The 16,186-nt window shown below is 34.6% G+C and overlaps 2 protein-coding genes across 3 annotated transcripts in view; one reads left to right on the top strand and one right to left on the bottom strand.

Annotated features, from left to right (window-relative positions):
* Positions 1-32: 32 nt before the first annotated feature.
* Positions 33-2,252, bottom strand: LOC115448603. The gene is made up of 2 exons (XM_030176079.2): positions 2,068-2,252; positions 33-1,102 (listed from the first exon to the last, which is right to left on the bottom strand). Exons 1-2 carry the CDS (start codon positions 2,069-2,071, stop codon positions 69-71), a joined length of 1,038 nt encoding a protein of 345 aa, XP_030031939.1. The 5' UTR covers positions 2,072-2,252; the 3' UTR covers positions 33-68.
* A 328-nt stretch (positions 2,253-2,580) lies between these two features.
* The window catches only part of LOC115448761 (neuroglian), a 52,721-nt gene continuing 39,115 nt past the window's right edge, over positions 2,581-16,186 (top strand). For both annotated transcript variants that reach the window (XM_030176325.2, XM_037442961.1), the window contains exons 1-4: positions 2,581-2,728; positions 3,108-3,197; positions 7,635-7,761; positions 15,521-16,135. In XM_030176325.2, coding sequence (XP_030032185.2) covers positions 3,143-3,197; positions 7,635-7,761; positions 15,521-16,135 — 797 coding nt within the window. In that variant the 5' untranslated portion in view covers positions 2,581-2,728; positions 3,108-3,142. The remainder of the gene's footprint in view (positions 2,729-3,107; positions 3,198-7,634; positions 7,762-15,520; positions 16,136-16,186) is intronic.

Here is a 16,186-nt window from a genome sequence, read left to right as displayed (position 1 = left end):
TATTCGATCAGCAATCTGTCAGTAATAAAATGTTAACGACATTACTTTTATTAACACAAAATTAATAGTCATCCAAATGAATTTCTACGGAATCTCTTGCACAGATAATTGCAAAGTCTGGCCATAAACGACTTCGAATCGCCACTGTAGTTAGGAGCAAAGTCTTCGTCCAGATGTATATTTTTCTTTGCATACGAAACTTTTACAGGAATTTCTCTATCCGGTGCATTCACTTCTTGTTGTATATAGTTCTCTAAAAGGAGTTTTTTAGCTGCCAGTTTTTTTAGGTTATCCGCAGACGCGATTTGATTTTTCGCAGCATCAAGGTTGGGAGATTTTATGTTTATTTCGGAAAGGTGGTTGCGGTCGTTCATTTTAATTTGTACACAGGGTCCATCGTTCATTAAGATAATTCTCAATATATCATCTGTATTCTTTACTCCTGATGTATTTTCTCGAGGTATTATAGCTTGAGACCCATCTCCGTGCCCTGACCATGTCTTAGCATTCACCTCGCTCTCTGTTAAAGATTCAGACTTATTACTTTCATTCGACGCATCCGAAGACATGATGTGATGAATCATATCTTTTATAAAATCCTCCATGTCGCCGAGCGAATCCTCTCTATTCTTCGCTAATATCTCATGGAACCTTTTTTTATACAATTCAAAGTCTCTCATATTTGCGTAGAAATTATCAAAAATCTCCTGCACAGTTGTTTTAAAGAATTTTATATTGGATTCGAGACTGCTTACTGAGCTCTCGTCGGTTTGCAGCTGCTGCGATACGTTGCTGAACACCTGGATTTCTATTTTGTCCAGTTCTGAATCAGTGAGAGTCACTTTCCCGTCTTTCAGAGAACTGGAATTGTGTAAACTGGATTCCTTTACGGGCGCTTCGTCATGTTCATATCTTTTGTAGTATTCATCGTCAGAGTTCTGAAAGTTGTTGTTCCTGTAGGAACACGAGGCGGTCATGGAGTCGTATCCCATCGGCACATGTATGGCTGACTTGGACACAGGTTGGGAATGTGTAGATATTTTCGGCGTTTCCGTTAGGTAGAAGCTTTTGTTTGGTTTTAAATTTAATTCGCGCACGTCATCTATAAAGAAATATCAATAAAGTAAAATCTTATCTGTTTAATATTAATGCGAATATTTGCGGAAATGCGTGGAAATAAACGCAGTAACCGCAGAACTACTATTTTTAACTGAATCAAAGAGAATATAACCACTACGTTAAAAACTGAATTAACATATAGGCTACTTTTATCCCAGTAATTTAGTTGCGCAGTAAATTGTTTTTTTAATAGATGGCGCTGGTGTACTATTGGATTTATGTACGGCTTCAGTGATATAGGTTAAGATATTTTTAAAACTTCATTGCATACAGGAACTTTTTGTAGCAGGAAAGATTTTTTACGCGGACACAACATTCCGCAACTAATTGACTAAAAAATATAAATTGCAAATTCTGAACAAGTCCATTAAATGGGTATATGCACCATGTAGCAAAAACCATATGGATAATAAAGAAATAGCATGCGAAGTGGAGGCATAAGAGTAGAATGGGGGGGGGGGGGCACTAAGCTGGGATATCACCGGGCAGAAGAAGATAATGTTATGACTAATAAGTTTAAAAATACAAATTGAAAATGGTCGGTCGTCTGTTGTTAAATGTATTTGAAGCAAAAAAAATGTCTTCAAACTCTAAGATGTTTTCATTACATAGATACGTTGTCCGAGCTCAATACTGGCAAGACGAAAGTAAGGTAAATGCCCGACTTAACAGCCAATGAGCGTGCGGCACTAACGTTGTTACGTAACTGTTGATGTATATATATCCTTTTCTAACAAATGTGTGCTGCATCTTTTTATTCCTTCTTCGAGCCAATTTGTAATTATATGTATAGGTACGTGAATATAGCAAGTAGTGCGCCGTTTTTATGTGCCATTTTGTTAGTGTATGACGCGTCTATTTGTAAAACGTCATTGTTCAAACTAGTTTAGATCTAAAAGAATATCTAGTGGCTACATATTATAGTTTAAATTATATTTTGTAACTTACCCATACTGGAAAATGATTGGTAGTAATGTTATTGAAATAATTTAAATTTTAGATAGAAATTAACCAAAAAGGCAATAAAATAATATAAATTCCTATAATTTGACAATGATTGGCATTTATGTTTTAATTTTGTAACGGTTGGTAAATTTAAATTTCGCGGTCTTTTTGTGCGCGTCAATATGTTAATCATAGATACTATAAGGTCAAATAGAATTCATAAAAATTAGTACATTTTTCTTTTTTATAAATATATTCATTATTTTCCATACAATAAAAAGGGTGAATTTATCAGGTAAATAAGTGATCACTTCCAACATGACCAAGATTATAACTCAGTCTACAATAGTAAATTAATATTATCATAGTAATTCTTTATTGATATGTAATCTAATATATAAATAAATCTATTTTAATGTTTTGCTTTAAGGCTTCATACCGGGATCCTTGAGATAAAGTTATGCGTGAATAGGAACGAATGAGAAAAAATTTAAACCAAGGTGCAAAAAAGATTCAGTTATGCTCTATGGTACGCCAGTCATTGAACCGTCAATTGTTGAACGAACGAACGACAGCGAATCTCAGAGGCCCCGCCTATAAAATATCCGTATTTAAGAATTATAGATCGTTTTCGCGATGTTATTATAATAAAACACATACCTAGGTAATTTATTTACTTAATATATGTCAAAGTAATCGTTCCGCGTTATTATAAATACTGCACTAGCCTTATTGAATTGTAAATTATTGATTTGCCGTGTACTGCAACAAATAGTGAGATTGTGCGGTTTTGCAGTCACAGTTCGCGGTGAAATTGTGTAATTGGAAGGGCATAGGGTTTCGCGTCTTATGTTTAGTTCTCGTAACAACTTTTTGTGTCATAAGAGGGCGACAATTTAGTGAATTTGTCGTTACTATTTTTAGTGGGTGTTGTCATTGTGGCCGAAGCTTTATTCGGATTAGGTCATCGTGTGCGGTGAACATGTGTGCCGGGGGAATGTGTTTGGCTGTAATTTAAAGTGTATTATTTGTATTCTTGTTAGATACACGAGTTGTACACGGCAGGAGTTGTGCCACCATGGGTACGACGTTTCTGTGTTTTATCGCGCTAGCGGCGCAGGCGGCGGCGTTACGTGAGTATTATTTACGTTTATTTGTGTATATATCTGTGTTCATCGATTGCTGGGTTCGTTCAACTTTTTCCTATAAATCTGTATAATTAAATTACGCTAGGAGTCTACGATAGTGCATTGGCAAGTCCCTTTCATCGCCGGTGCAAGCTTTACACTCTGTTTCACACGACCTTTACTAAAGTTCACTGTTCACTGTTTTTGAAAAGTCTCGTGTGTTTTAGAAGTGTAACATATATCCAATAATCAATAGTTGTGAATGACCTTCTTTATTAGATTATGACTAAAGTGGGGTAATTGGTGGAATGCAGGATAAATGCCTTTTACTACATGTTAGATGTTTCTAAACTTAAAACTTGCAATACCACTTGTAACCATCACAGTTTGAGAGAAATATATTATATACCATGAATTGCTAAGAATTTTATATAAGTAATAAATGGTTCATGGATCTAGTTAGAATTGTTTTTTGTTATGACTATCCCAAAAATCTAAATCAAAAGCAGCTTGTAGGAAAAACATTGGTTGTAAACAAGCTATAGGAAATGATTTCAAAATGCTTAGTGATACAAAAGTCTTTATGTTATCTATGCCACTTTCAGTATATCAATGACCTAAGGAAATATGAATTTAATGCACAAAATGTCCTCAACTAAATATTTGGCTGTCATTAACATTCATGCATTATGTCTTATACAATCGCCCAACAACATGTTACTACGTTACACGTAATTATAATGACAATAAAAATCGAAACAAATTGTTTGAAAATATTAACTTCTAATCCATACTTATAATAGAAATGCGGAAGTAACTTTGTATAGTATTCCGGAAAAACCTTATCACACAGGCAAAGCTAAGAATAAAAACTAGTTAAAATTTAAAAGTAAAAAGTATCTAATAACAATTCTATATTTTCAAATAGTTGTTAAATCGATTACAGACCACACATTACAAAATTCCGAACCATAGAGATGACTGTTTTACAATTAAACTTTCTAGTCTTGATCTGTGGATTTCTTACTCTGTATTGGATGTTTTTTAAATTAAATAACCTACATATCCAACACATTGTCTAGTGTCATTGATGACCAACTCCATTGAGTAATTCAACAAGAAACGTGGAATGACATCAAAAACTCAATCACGTCTCTAGCCAAGGTCATAACAATACAAGCAATTAATCTGGATCATACACATGCCTAGAAACTGTCTCATAATTGGTGGCCACAGAAAATTTCATAATTAAAAGATATTGAGTTATTCTTTTCAGTATTAGCCTGAAATCTGGAATTTGTGACTGATTTAGCAATGGGATAATTTGGACACAAATTGATTATCATGCAGATATTATATTATTCTTTCCTGGTTAAATGATTATTACGTTATTGCAATATCATAACTATATTACCTAATAACTATGTTATAACACCGTTTCTGCATAAAATTATATTGGAAAATTTAAATTAGATCAGGCTTTAAATAATTTTAGGAAAATTTTTTGTTAATATTTTTTTAAACTTCACATCCATTAGACTTTAGGGATAAAGTAGTTTACAGCAAAAATTAAACAAGATCTCAACGTTCATCAATGTATTATTAAATTTCATAGAAGTAAACTTTTATAGTACTTAAAGCCAAGATCTCCAAATGGTAGCTGTACCGCGCATACTTTTAATAAATTCTATTATTATATAAGCTAAAATTATAACCCCTTTATATTTTCTTGTCACAATACTGGAATTTAATTTTATTTACATCAAAATAAATACAGGATTATGTAAGATTTGATAGAATGAAATGAAGCTAAGGTTCCATCCAACTTGAAAGTTCATTATAAAGTATAGAAAATTAGTAACAAAATATTTTCCTGTTTTCCACATATTAGCTTCTTATTATTATTAACCACATAATGCAGAATAATTTATTATAATTCTGAGTGAAATAGAATATATGAATTCATTTCATTTATAATTTATTAAATTTCTGAGAACAGTTATTCAGTGAGCTATTTGTTTCATCTCACTATTTATAATAATTTACATCCTGTCTTCTGTTATTTTGTATATGAAAACTTGTACCAGGAAAGTCAATTATATAATGTGGTGTTCAAGAAATTGTGCAGATTAAAGTATAAGGACTTTTTATAAATTAGTTGGATTTATTTTAAACATTCTACTATTTGGTGTAATTCTACAGCTTGTGTTAATTATTCAAATATTAAAATTCTTACATTTAGACACTATACCATACTATTATATAACTTATATAATATTTTATGCAATTTTTATCAATTTCATTTATGGCAAATTGTGTTTATAGGAACCAATCCAGCCTAGCAGAAATTACTCAATCAACAATTTATCACAAATGAATTTGCCTAACCTGGTGTCCGAACTCACTACCTTCCACAATTACGCAGCTCTAATCGGCTGGTATAAGACCTTTTCAAACGATTCGTTTCGATTTTTATTGTCATTATAATTACGTGTAACGTAGTAACATGTTGTTGGGCGATTGTATAAGACATAATGCATGAATGTTAATGACAGCCAAATATTTAGTTGAGGACATTTTGTGCATTAAATTCATATTTCCTTAGGTCATTGATATACTGAAAGTAGCATAGATAACATAAAGACTTTTGTAATAATTTTTATTTTCACATAAACAAGTAAGAAAACAATAATAATGTCCGTTCCGCTTGACCGGGCAGAGGCCCAAAGCAAAGAGCGGTTTTTTGCTGTGTATTTCTCGTCCTACAATACAAGAATAGTCGCGACTCGGCCGGTCTGTTGCAATCGTATCGCAGGCTATTGTAGTATCGAACTTGGCTCAGAAAAAAACTAGCATTGAATGAAGATGCTGTCTGAGATGAGAATTCCTATCTTAATATTCAGGGAAGGAAAAGTAGTCTCAACAAATATTTTGTTTTGCAATGAAACCTTTGTGACGTCAGTGTTATTTAGGTGGATATTTGCTTGCATTTTGTTTTTCCCGCTACGGTATAAATAACTAAAGTATACGTGTTCAGTGAGTGCGGCATTTAAAGGAAAGTCGTTACCGTAATGATACTGTTTGATTAGTAGAAGGAAATACTTACTGTTTGATTAGTACTTCTATCATTCATAACTCAAATGACCCACCACACATATGTACATACGTAGTGCGTTTTTTCGTAGAACCTTTAAGGTAGGTAAATATGAATAAGATACGATTTGGTGGTTCTTGGCAATATCAATGAGCAAAAGGACCGCATCGGCAAAATGCAAACGCACCGATCTGAGAGATCTTGAGATCTGAATAAAACTGATTTATTACTCCTGTAAACATATTTGAACCTAACATTATAATATAATCTTTATGATACCGATCAAAAGAGCTTGTTTCTATTATAACAAAATTGTTTTGTAGCGCGGCTGTACCCCTTAGAATATTATGATAAGCATATTCTACTTTATGTATAAAATACGTTAACACGTGTTTTGAAGTCTTAATTAGACGAAATTAATGTGAATGGCAGGCATGACAGCAAATATACCATAAATGCTGTCACAAATAACGCCAAATGTGGTAATGTGCGGACGAATTTTATTTTGTCAAGTTACCAGAGTTATAGCTCTGTTTTTATTATTAGCTACATGAACTATGTGACGTAATATGAGAATTGGTTAATGATAATTATCTTATAGAGTTATTGTTAGATCAAATTTTATTTTGTAGAACGTTGTCTAGCCAGTTAGCTTTTAAATTCAATTCCTTCATACTTAGCTTAGATTACTCAGAGAAATCTTGAAAATGAGGTTGATTGTGTTGTATATGAACTTGACCATAAAAACAGGTCAGAAACGTATTGTAAGCTGTTTAAGATTTGTGGAGAGCTGTACATGTAAAATTGAGTATACCTTTCAATATAAGCGTGATTTAAATAAACCGATCTGAAGGACTACACGTTGGGTAAATGACTGCTATCGGGTTAGCCACTCGAAACTACTCGAAAGGTAATTGTTGAAAATATTCAACTCACTGCTGTGTAAACAGGAAACGTGGACTCTCCCGACAGACCTCGCATGGGTTCTCTCAATTCATAAATTACATACAATTTTGTAGAATATTCTCCATTTCATATTCTGGCATGTGTTTCGTTCGTCCAATGACAAATAATTGTTAATGTTAGTTATAAATTACTAGAGACGAAATTATTGGCTTTAGAGGATGCAGGCTCTAAGTACAGTAGGAGTTAGCGGGTGAAGGGAGTGACTGTAAACTGAACAAAATTAAATTCCTTAAATCATTGCATCTTAAGTTTAATGCAGAGCGAGTGAGCAATACAAAGATAAAGTTGAACGTTGCCCGGAAAATGCGTAATAAACCATAAAACATCTCGTAAAATGTCACTCCATTATGACTCGTGACTCAATGCATGATGATGTTGCGCAGTGACGTCACCACCGAAGATGGTGAAGCAGCCGACGCAAGAGGAGATCCTGTTCCAAGTGGCGCAGGCCGGCGAGGTGGACAAGCCGTTCATCATAGAGTGCGAGGCTGAGGGAGAGCCGGGACCTAAGTAAGTACAAGCATTTATAAAACCTTTTGTATGTAAGTCTGCGTTCATCTTTAGATGTGATAAAGTTCTAACAGGACGGTGTCTGTACATTGTTGATATTGAAAAGCTAATATGGAGGTCTTTATTAGAACAGAAGCCAAAATAACAGTATTAAGAATTTTTATTTTTCTGTATGTACAAAAATCACGCTAAAAGTATTGTGTGATATTAAATGTAGTTCTGAACGATGTATTGCTAGAGATCTAAATTAAACTATAGGCTATATTTTATCCCGGGAAAAGCGGGAACTCTATCCCGCAAAGTATTTCGCCACCGGGAGGAAAAGTTAGTAAAATATATAATATAAAATATATAAATATTGTGTTGTATGCGCTGACACGTATCAGGATTTAAATTTAATATCTTATATACGTTTTAATAATACAATCTATAGCTATATAGAAGTAGAGCTATAATATATAGGCTCTCAACACCCAGACTCGAAACAAATATTGGCTGAAGATTCAATTATTTACTGACTACTAGTTTAACTTGTTTATTGATTGGTTTAAAAACCAAATGTATTTTAAAATGTATACGTTCGATATTAAATTCATTGCTTGCATGGTACATACTCAAATAACTCATTGGGATAGATTACAAAATGTTATATTGTATAAAAAAGTTAATTGTATATGGATAGCTACCACTTCGTTAGTTCGCAGAACTGACCATATGCTTTGTCGTCAATTTGAAAACAACTTAATTATTAAGTAACAAGAAATCTACTGGTAAACAATAGTTTGGTTTTCTAGCAATCTTTAATAGTAGTACATGTAAAAGTTTAAAAGGTTGTTTCTTTACTATAATGACAATTCGATCAAGGCTTTAGTAATGGTATATTTATTGATCATCTGTTCTGTGTACAAATAGAAAATTATACGCAGTTTGAAGAAAGTCTTTGGTTTGGTGTTTTTAATAATTAACTCCGTATACTTTAATTCCTTTTCGTAAGTTATTGTAAAGGTTAACAACCTAATACTAATACCAACTTAAAAAAAAAATTGTAGTGCATAATGTGCTTGTCAATGAAAGCCACTATGGCGCAGAAGTCGTTGAACGGTTGTGAACTAGAGTAGACAGGTTCATCCCCTCACTAAGCTCATTGGGTCTCTTGTAAGACTGTAAGCCTCCCTCGCAGTACCCCAATCTCTTAGGTCTGACACAGGACAGTATAATTTTGGTGTATTATAATAGTTAATGCATAACGGATTCACAATCGTTTAAGGGTTTACAGCGGAAACCAAACCTGCACGAAAGGTATTCCATAAAACACTAAATGTAATTGATTATAATGAAGTTATTAAAATTCGTGGCGTGCCCTAATGAACTTTACTAATTTGCATAAACATTTAATATAGTGACGACGAAGTTATTATTATAATCGAATTAGTTTGTAGGTCGGATGTTTATCGGTAGCGCGGATATTAGCATCCCTAAGACTAGATAGGGTTATGATTAGTCGGTGGAGAGTTGGTCTAAAAAAACGGGTTACTCAGTCGGTCATGATAGTAAAGATGTGGGGATCTTCATATCCTATTGAAGTTGAACATTAGGTCTCATTTCAGTAGAATATTTTATCACATAATATAATGTTCGTTGCTAATAACTATCCCTGAATTTTCTATACTAATTCGAACTTACTTTCGTCGTGTAATGTCATGTCGAACCTACCGTTTTATCGGAAGCAAATTGTATTATCAGCAATGTTTTATTTCGAATGGAAACACGACTTGTTTAGGAACTTATGAATATCAGAAATGTAAGAGTGAATTTTAGAGACGTTTTCTAATTTGTAGAATATTTAATTGATCCGACTTTATGACTGACTATAAATTATTTAATTATCCAACTGATGATAGCGTGCGTTACCTTTCTGGGTGATTTAATGTAATTATTGACCATCATGAGACTTGCCATCTGATGTCTCAAGGTGAGAAGCGCAATGTATAGCTACGCATTTCTTTGCAATTAAATTCTCGGTTGCAATGTTAATGATTATAGTTAAAGACTTGCTTGTCGAATTGCATAGAAATTTTTCATTGCTAAGACTTATGTAAACCTTCGAAGTCCAAAATATGTCTTCGTTTTCTCAATTTTCCTTCTAGACTGATAGCAAAAATCCTGCATTAGTTGTTTCTTCTTTTGTGATAGCTTTCTTTAAGGGGACCCATTCAGGCGATAGTCGACCACTATAAAAAAGTATCACAGAATTATATTAAGGCTGGTTAAGGCATGAGTTATTTAAATAAATCTATCAAGAAAAGAGGTCGACCAGTCCCGAAGAATGTTTACGCAGGCAAGTATTTATGACTGCGTCTAGACCACTAGACGTCGTAATTTTTCCTCATGGCGATAGAAAGAGGTCAGGCGGTAATGCTAACGACCCAGGGCCTTTAATCTAGCATGCTCTCATCCAAACCTTAAATTATGTCACACAATGTCATACAAATTACATGTTATAACGACAATTCCATCTCCAAATGTAGGATAAATTACATGACTTATGGAGTAATGTGGGCTTTGTTTTGTAATAATTTAACGATTTTAATGACGTAGATTCTAGTTACTTTTCTTTTTATCAAACCTTGCAGCGTGGTAGTGAACGACACAGTCAGTTTTGCCGACAGCTTTATTGAATGGCCCGGCTCGAGTATGTTATTATTTTACAGAAAGGCTATTTGAAATGAAAGCCTTTTCTTGTGTTCGCATATTCATCAGAATCCTAATACCAGTGTCAAAGAGTTAAAATTTTTGGAAAGGTCACCCGTCAACCCGTCACAATATAAGTATAGGTAACATACATGTGGTCTGTAAATCATTCTAATCACAATTAGATTTTACATATGTTACGAAAGGCAAGTTGGTAGGGATCGAGTTTTATGGACCCTTCGCCACTGTAGCTGACTCCAATCTCCGTGACTGATGAGTGACCTCTCTCGCTGCAGTTTTACGGTCAGTCCGAGTCTTAGTAGATTAAGCAATATTGCGGGAGTTCCTTTACTGTATAGAGCCTTGAAAACATTATAACATATTCAATAAGAGCCCTGGAATTGGTTTTAGCTTTCCTTCCTTCCGTAACTTATGCTAAAAGCCTCCATGTCTGATAGTATAGTTCCATTTTGAATCTATTTCGCCTGTTATCATCCCATATGAGTCCGGTAGAATAAGGCCATGTTACCGGATGCAGTAAAGCCGCCGTGCTTCGTTTGGTCATCGGGCATCCAGATCCTTTAGTATCGAGGTCGCGTGAGCCTTATTGTGATGATGTATGATTCATATCTGATTGAGCTTTCCTTATCGTTATATAAGAGGATGAAAGAGAAAATTAATATCTAATTTTATGTAGTCTGTGTTGCTTGTGATGTTAATGTAGTGAAGGTCTTTAAAAAATTACCGGCAAAGGTCGTTGTACCATTTCTAACGAAATTATGTCGCTGTTCATAACTATGGTGACTTGATATTTTAAATTAATGGAGTTTAAATTGTGTAGGATGGCCGTAGAGTTTTCCCATACCTTCGTATAGCATCATTCATCAAATTAGTTATTTTATTGATAAATAAAACAATCACTATAATTATAATTTTCATTCATATTTACCTCTGTCGGTTATGAATAATGGATTCGGTGAGTCAGCGCAGCCCAGGAGCAGATGCGGTCATCTCTAGAGACCGAGATCGGTTGTGTCACAATGTTATAATCATTGATGCGCTATTTATAACAATTATCTTCGTTTAGGTGTAAATTCGTCATATATTTTTTTTGAGGTTGGGACTGGTTTGTTAATGGTATTTGGCTTGGTGGGGGCGGTTTGTCTTAGGGCGAATTCTTATATACAGATGTCGATTCCGGTGTGGCTTATGAGTCATAGTATTAAAAATAATTATTATACGTGTTTGTGATAACCCTAATGACGTCAGTGTTTCTTGAAAAAGTTAATAATGATGAAGAATCTATATCGTTTACAATAAAATCCTTTATTTAATTAATGAAAATAATTTTGGTAGCCGTCCCAAACATCTTCCAAGAGAATTTATACAGTACGTAAATTAATAATTATATTCATTTGTTTATATTAATTAATTAAGTTTGCAGACCGCGATTGCGGTTAGAAGCTCGCTTATAAAGTTAGAATTGCTACGTGTAAAGGGAATAAGTTAATCCATTTAATTGTTTACAAGTCAAATAAACTTACCAACTATTTAAAGAAAGCGTATCATGGAGTGCGGTTTTCCTTGCAAATGTACAAAAGTTATTTTATGACGAGACGAGCTAGTAACTCGTCTAATCGTAAGCGCCAGCACTGGCCATGAACAGTGGCTGTACTATAATGAAGACCTGTATAGCGCGAAAGTTGTAGAAATGAATGGTGTTAATAAAAATGTGCAGGTACGACTAAACATGTATGGATGCCATTTCTTTCAGATTCTTTATTCTCTGGAGTTTTCGTATTATGCAAGATATTACAAACTATTTATGGCATAATTTTTTAAATGTTTAAAAAAAATCCACAACAAATAATTTTATTTACAAGTTCTTTTTACATACGTGTACGCAATAAAATGTCTATTACCCGAATATACGTGTTTTTAGTAAATTTCGTAGTCGTAAATCGTCCGGTGTCAGTAATTTATTGACGGTAAACCTAATCGATGTTCAAGCCACGTACGCGATGAGAACCTTCTTTGACCCTATCCATTAGATCGCCTTTATAGGGTGCATGATCTAATCGAACCGACGACCTCGACATTAAGACACCGGCCCACTCCCAGCGCCGATAGCGCCTTGTTTATATACCAATCTTGTAATATATATAGTTATGTTTAATACGAATCGCGTATAGTATTTATGTTTAAAATGGGTGTTGCTTGCGCCTTCGTCTGCGCGCAATGCCTATCCCGCTACAAAAACCCAAAAAATTTGCGATTCCTAGCATCTGTACGACACTAGGCGCATTTATTCCGTTTTTTATCCGATTTAAAAAATTACTGTATTTCCCATAGGGGCAAATTATCCGGGATAAGTAGCCTATGGGTTATAACAAGACATGGTTTGCCAGTGTGCCTAATTTCATCCAAATCTTTTCAGCTATTTCTGAGTTTACTTGTAACAAACATCCAAACATATTCACAAACTTTCGCATTTATGATATTAGTAAGATTAAGATAAGTTTATTATATAGAAATAAAGTGCTAATAATGAGGATGTTATGGCCTTGTTATTTTAGCGATCGATAGGGTTCGATTAAACTAAGCTTTTAGTTTGATAAATAATAATGGATTTGAAATCAATGCCTTATATTGGCATAATATATTTTTTCCCGTAAACCATAGGACAAAATATTTTTACTTTGCATTTTTGATATGCCTGTGTTTTAACTGGAACTAATTTAGTATTTGCTTACGGTACATTTGCCATACACAATCGGTTTCTATGTTTTACAATTTACATATACATTGTATAGTAGTCTAGGTACAACCCATAATAGCATGATAGCGGTTTTACAGTAGGCAAAAAGATATGCGGGCTTTATTCGTCTTTGTGGTTTTATTTTGCCTATATTTAAAACTGCATAACAATAACATGGAAGGCATTTTATGTGTGATAATTACAAATATTTTTGTTTATTTTCAAAATCCCATGAACTTCTGGCCATTGGATCATTTGTGTTCTAGAATTTTGATTAACATATCAATGAAATTTGTATCGAAATTTGAAAACAGACTGGTCTTATCTGTTACATGAACAAATTAACACACTACTTTATATTTTTTATAACAAATACGCGACACAATAAACTCAGCACGGAGGCATTAGATGCGCCCGCACGGGATGCGGTGAGTCAAACGCTTGCACTACATATAATTGTCGGCATGTCCGATTGTGTGCTCAATCAGAGCGTCCTGTACGTAACGACGTGCGGAACAGTCGCATGTCCACTGTGGAAGTGATCACTGGACTGAGCGATAAGGGTGGCTTCAAACCAGCAATAAATATGCATGTCGAAAAGGTAGTTCTTGATGGTACGCGATTAACAAAACCTTCCCCTAAGCCGTCTCATATTCGAATTAGAGTACTGCGAAAAAATTTGTTCTCTACGCTAGCACGTGGAAATAACCCCCGACACGTAAAAATAAATATAAAATGTAAACAAATTAAATGTGTTCAACTTTATTATAAGTACCTAGTATTATTAGGCACGCATTACGAAGATACAAACGTAAAATTTATAACAATTTTTACATAAGGGGTTTAGAATAATGTTTAGTTTCATTATAAGGTGTGATGTACAAATATTTACCTTAATTCTAAATATTCTAGGACCAAAAGTCTCTCGTAGCTCCATAATGTTTATCTCAGTAAATCAGGTAATAGTCAAATTTGCGTTATTTTCAGGACATTTAAGTCCACTTGACTCAATGTGAAAGTATAGGTTTCCGCGAATATAAAGCAGGTCAAAAGTTATCTCTGTTTTTCATTCAGTTATTAAAACGATAAATCTTGTACTCATCGGTCTAGATTACAGATAAGTGCACAGCGTACAGGATGCCACCCACCTCACTCCTAGCAGGTCACGATAATTTGATACGCGGCTCTCAAGGCCGGGAATACGGAGTATTTCAGCTTTATTGATTTTGTTGAATGTAGTAGTTATGAAGAGAGTTTGAGGTAATTCATACTATAATGAGAATAAGGGCTGGTGTAATTGTTAAAAAAAAGGTTCTATAAGGGCGTTGGCATCAAACAATTTTAAATTATAAATGTTGGCAATGATTATTTCATGTGAAAACAACCAGATTTAACAACGTATTGCAATACGGACGAGAAGTGTGTGAGCATTATGAGATTATGCTTCTATTGTGATGGGTCGACAACTGCACGAAGTTTCAGTAATTGTTAACTTCAAATATTGGATAGGCTGCTGTTTATGCTATGCTGCTCATAAGACTATCGACCTATATCTTATCGCCATTGGGTCATAAAAAGTAGTATTCATTACAGTATCAAGAACTTACTGTATCAGTTAATGTTCTTCGCGGTGTATAAATAGTTCGCAGTCGATATAAATCGTTAGGAACAGTTGTGCTTTATCTTTGAAAGTCAACCTTGACTGTCGCATATTTTAACTCGCTTCTGCGTTTGCCTCTCCGTAGAGTTTATATGTAATGTGTAATGATATTTCACGCTAAATTAGACTTTATTGTGTTTGTGGGCTATAAAGATTTTGATATTTTTGTTTGAGTAAATAAGAGTGTTACACATGGTCTGATCTCAGCCAGATTTCTTCTCCGGCGCTCTTACCTGGCATAATGCTGCTGAATATCGAGGGACGCCTCATATAGCGTTTTTCGAAGATCGACAGTTGATGAATTGTTCTTAACTTACCTTAATATATAGTCTACTGTGCTAGGATAAATGTTGTATTTTACCATAGTTAACTCCAATAGGTTTTCAACGAGAAAAATATTTTATTAGACCCGTCATTAGATTATACTAAGGTCTTATCTTCTGACCAGAGTTTCTAACGAATTCATAAACTTTCCGACTTATTTTACTGGTATTTATCAATTACATAATTTTAATATTTAATCAGATACGTAATAAAAATCTTATTATTTAGCATATCTCTTGTGACTATAGCATTAAGGTTAACAAAAATCATAGTTATGTCATCATTTTAAATATTCACTCGATTAACACATTATATTTGCTCAACAGATACCGATGGATCAAAAACGGCAAACCGTTCGAGTACACGAGCTATGACAACAGAATCCTGCAGCAGTCCGGGCGAGGTACCCTCGTGGTCAGCAAGCCCAGAGACGAGGATCTCGGACAGTACCAGTGCTTCGCCTACAACGAGTGGGGTACGGCCGCCTCCAACTCCGTGTTCGTGAGGAGGGCTGAACTCAACTCCTTCAAAGAGACCGATGGCCAACAAGTCGTGAAGGCTGAGGAGGGAAAACCATTCAAACTCACCTGCGAACCTCCTGATGGCCACCCGAAGCCCAAAGTGTACTGGATGTTGCAAGGAGACCAGGGTCAATTAAAGACCATCAACAACTCCCGCATGACATTGGACCCCGAAGGAAACTTGTGGTTCTCGAACGTTACTCGCAACGATGCCAGTGTTGACTTCGCATACATTTGTACGGCAAACTCGATCTTCAGAAATGAATACAAGTTCGGCAACAAGATCTATTTGGATGTAACCCAGACTGGTATCTCGCCTACCCTGAACAGGCATGCGCCGGAGCGCCAGTACACCACCAGGAAAATAGAGAAAGCTCTCAAAGGGAAGAAGGTCGAACTGTACTGCATTTATGGTGGAACGTGAGTATATTTTTGATCCATGGTTCAAGGCGATAATTATTTTAGTCTTAA

Source organism: Manduca sexta, chromosome 25 (assembly GCF_014839805.1).
Source record: "Manduca sexta isolate Smith_Timp_Sample1 chromosome 25, JHU_Msex_v1.0, whole genome shotgun sequence".
Classification (NCBI taxonomy): Eukaryota; Metazoa; Arthropoda; class Insecta; order Lepidoptera; family Sphingidae; genus Manduca; species Manduca sexta.
Note: the sequence above shows the minus strand (reverse complement) of the source record. Positions and strands in the feature narration are given on the sequence as shown.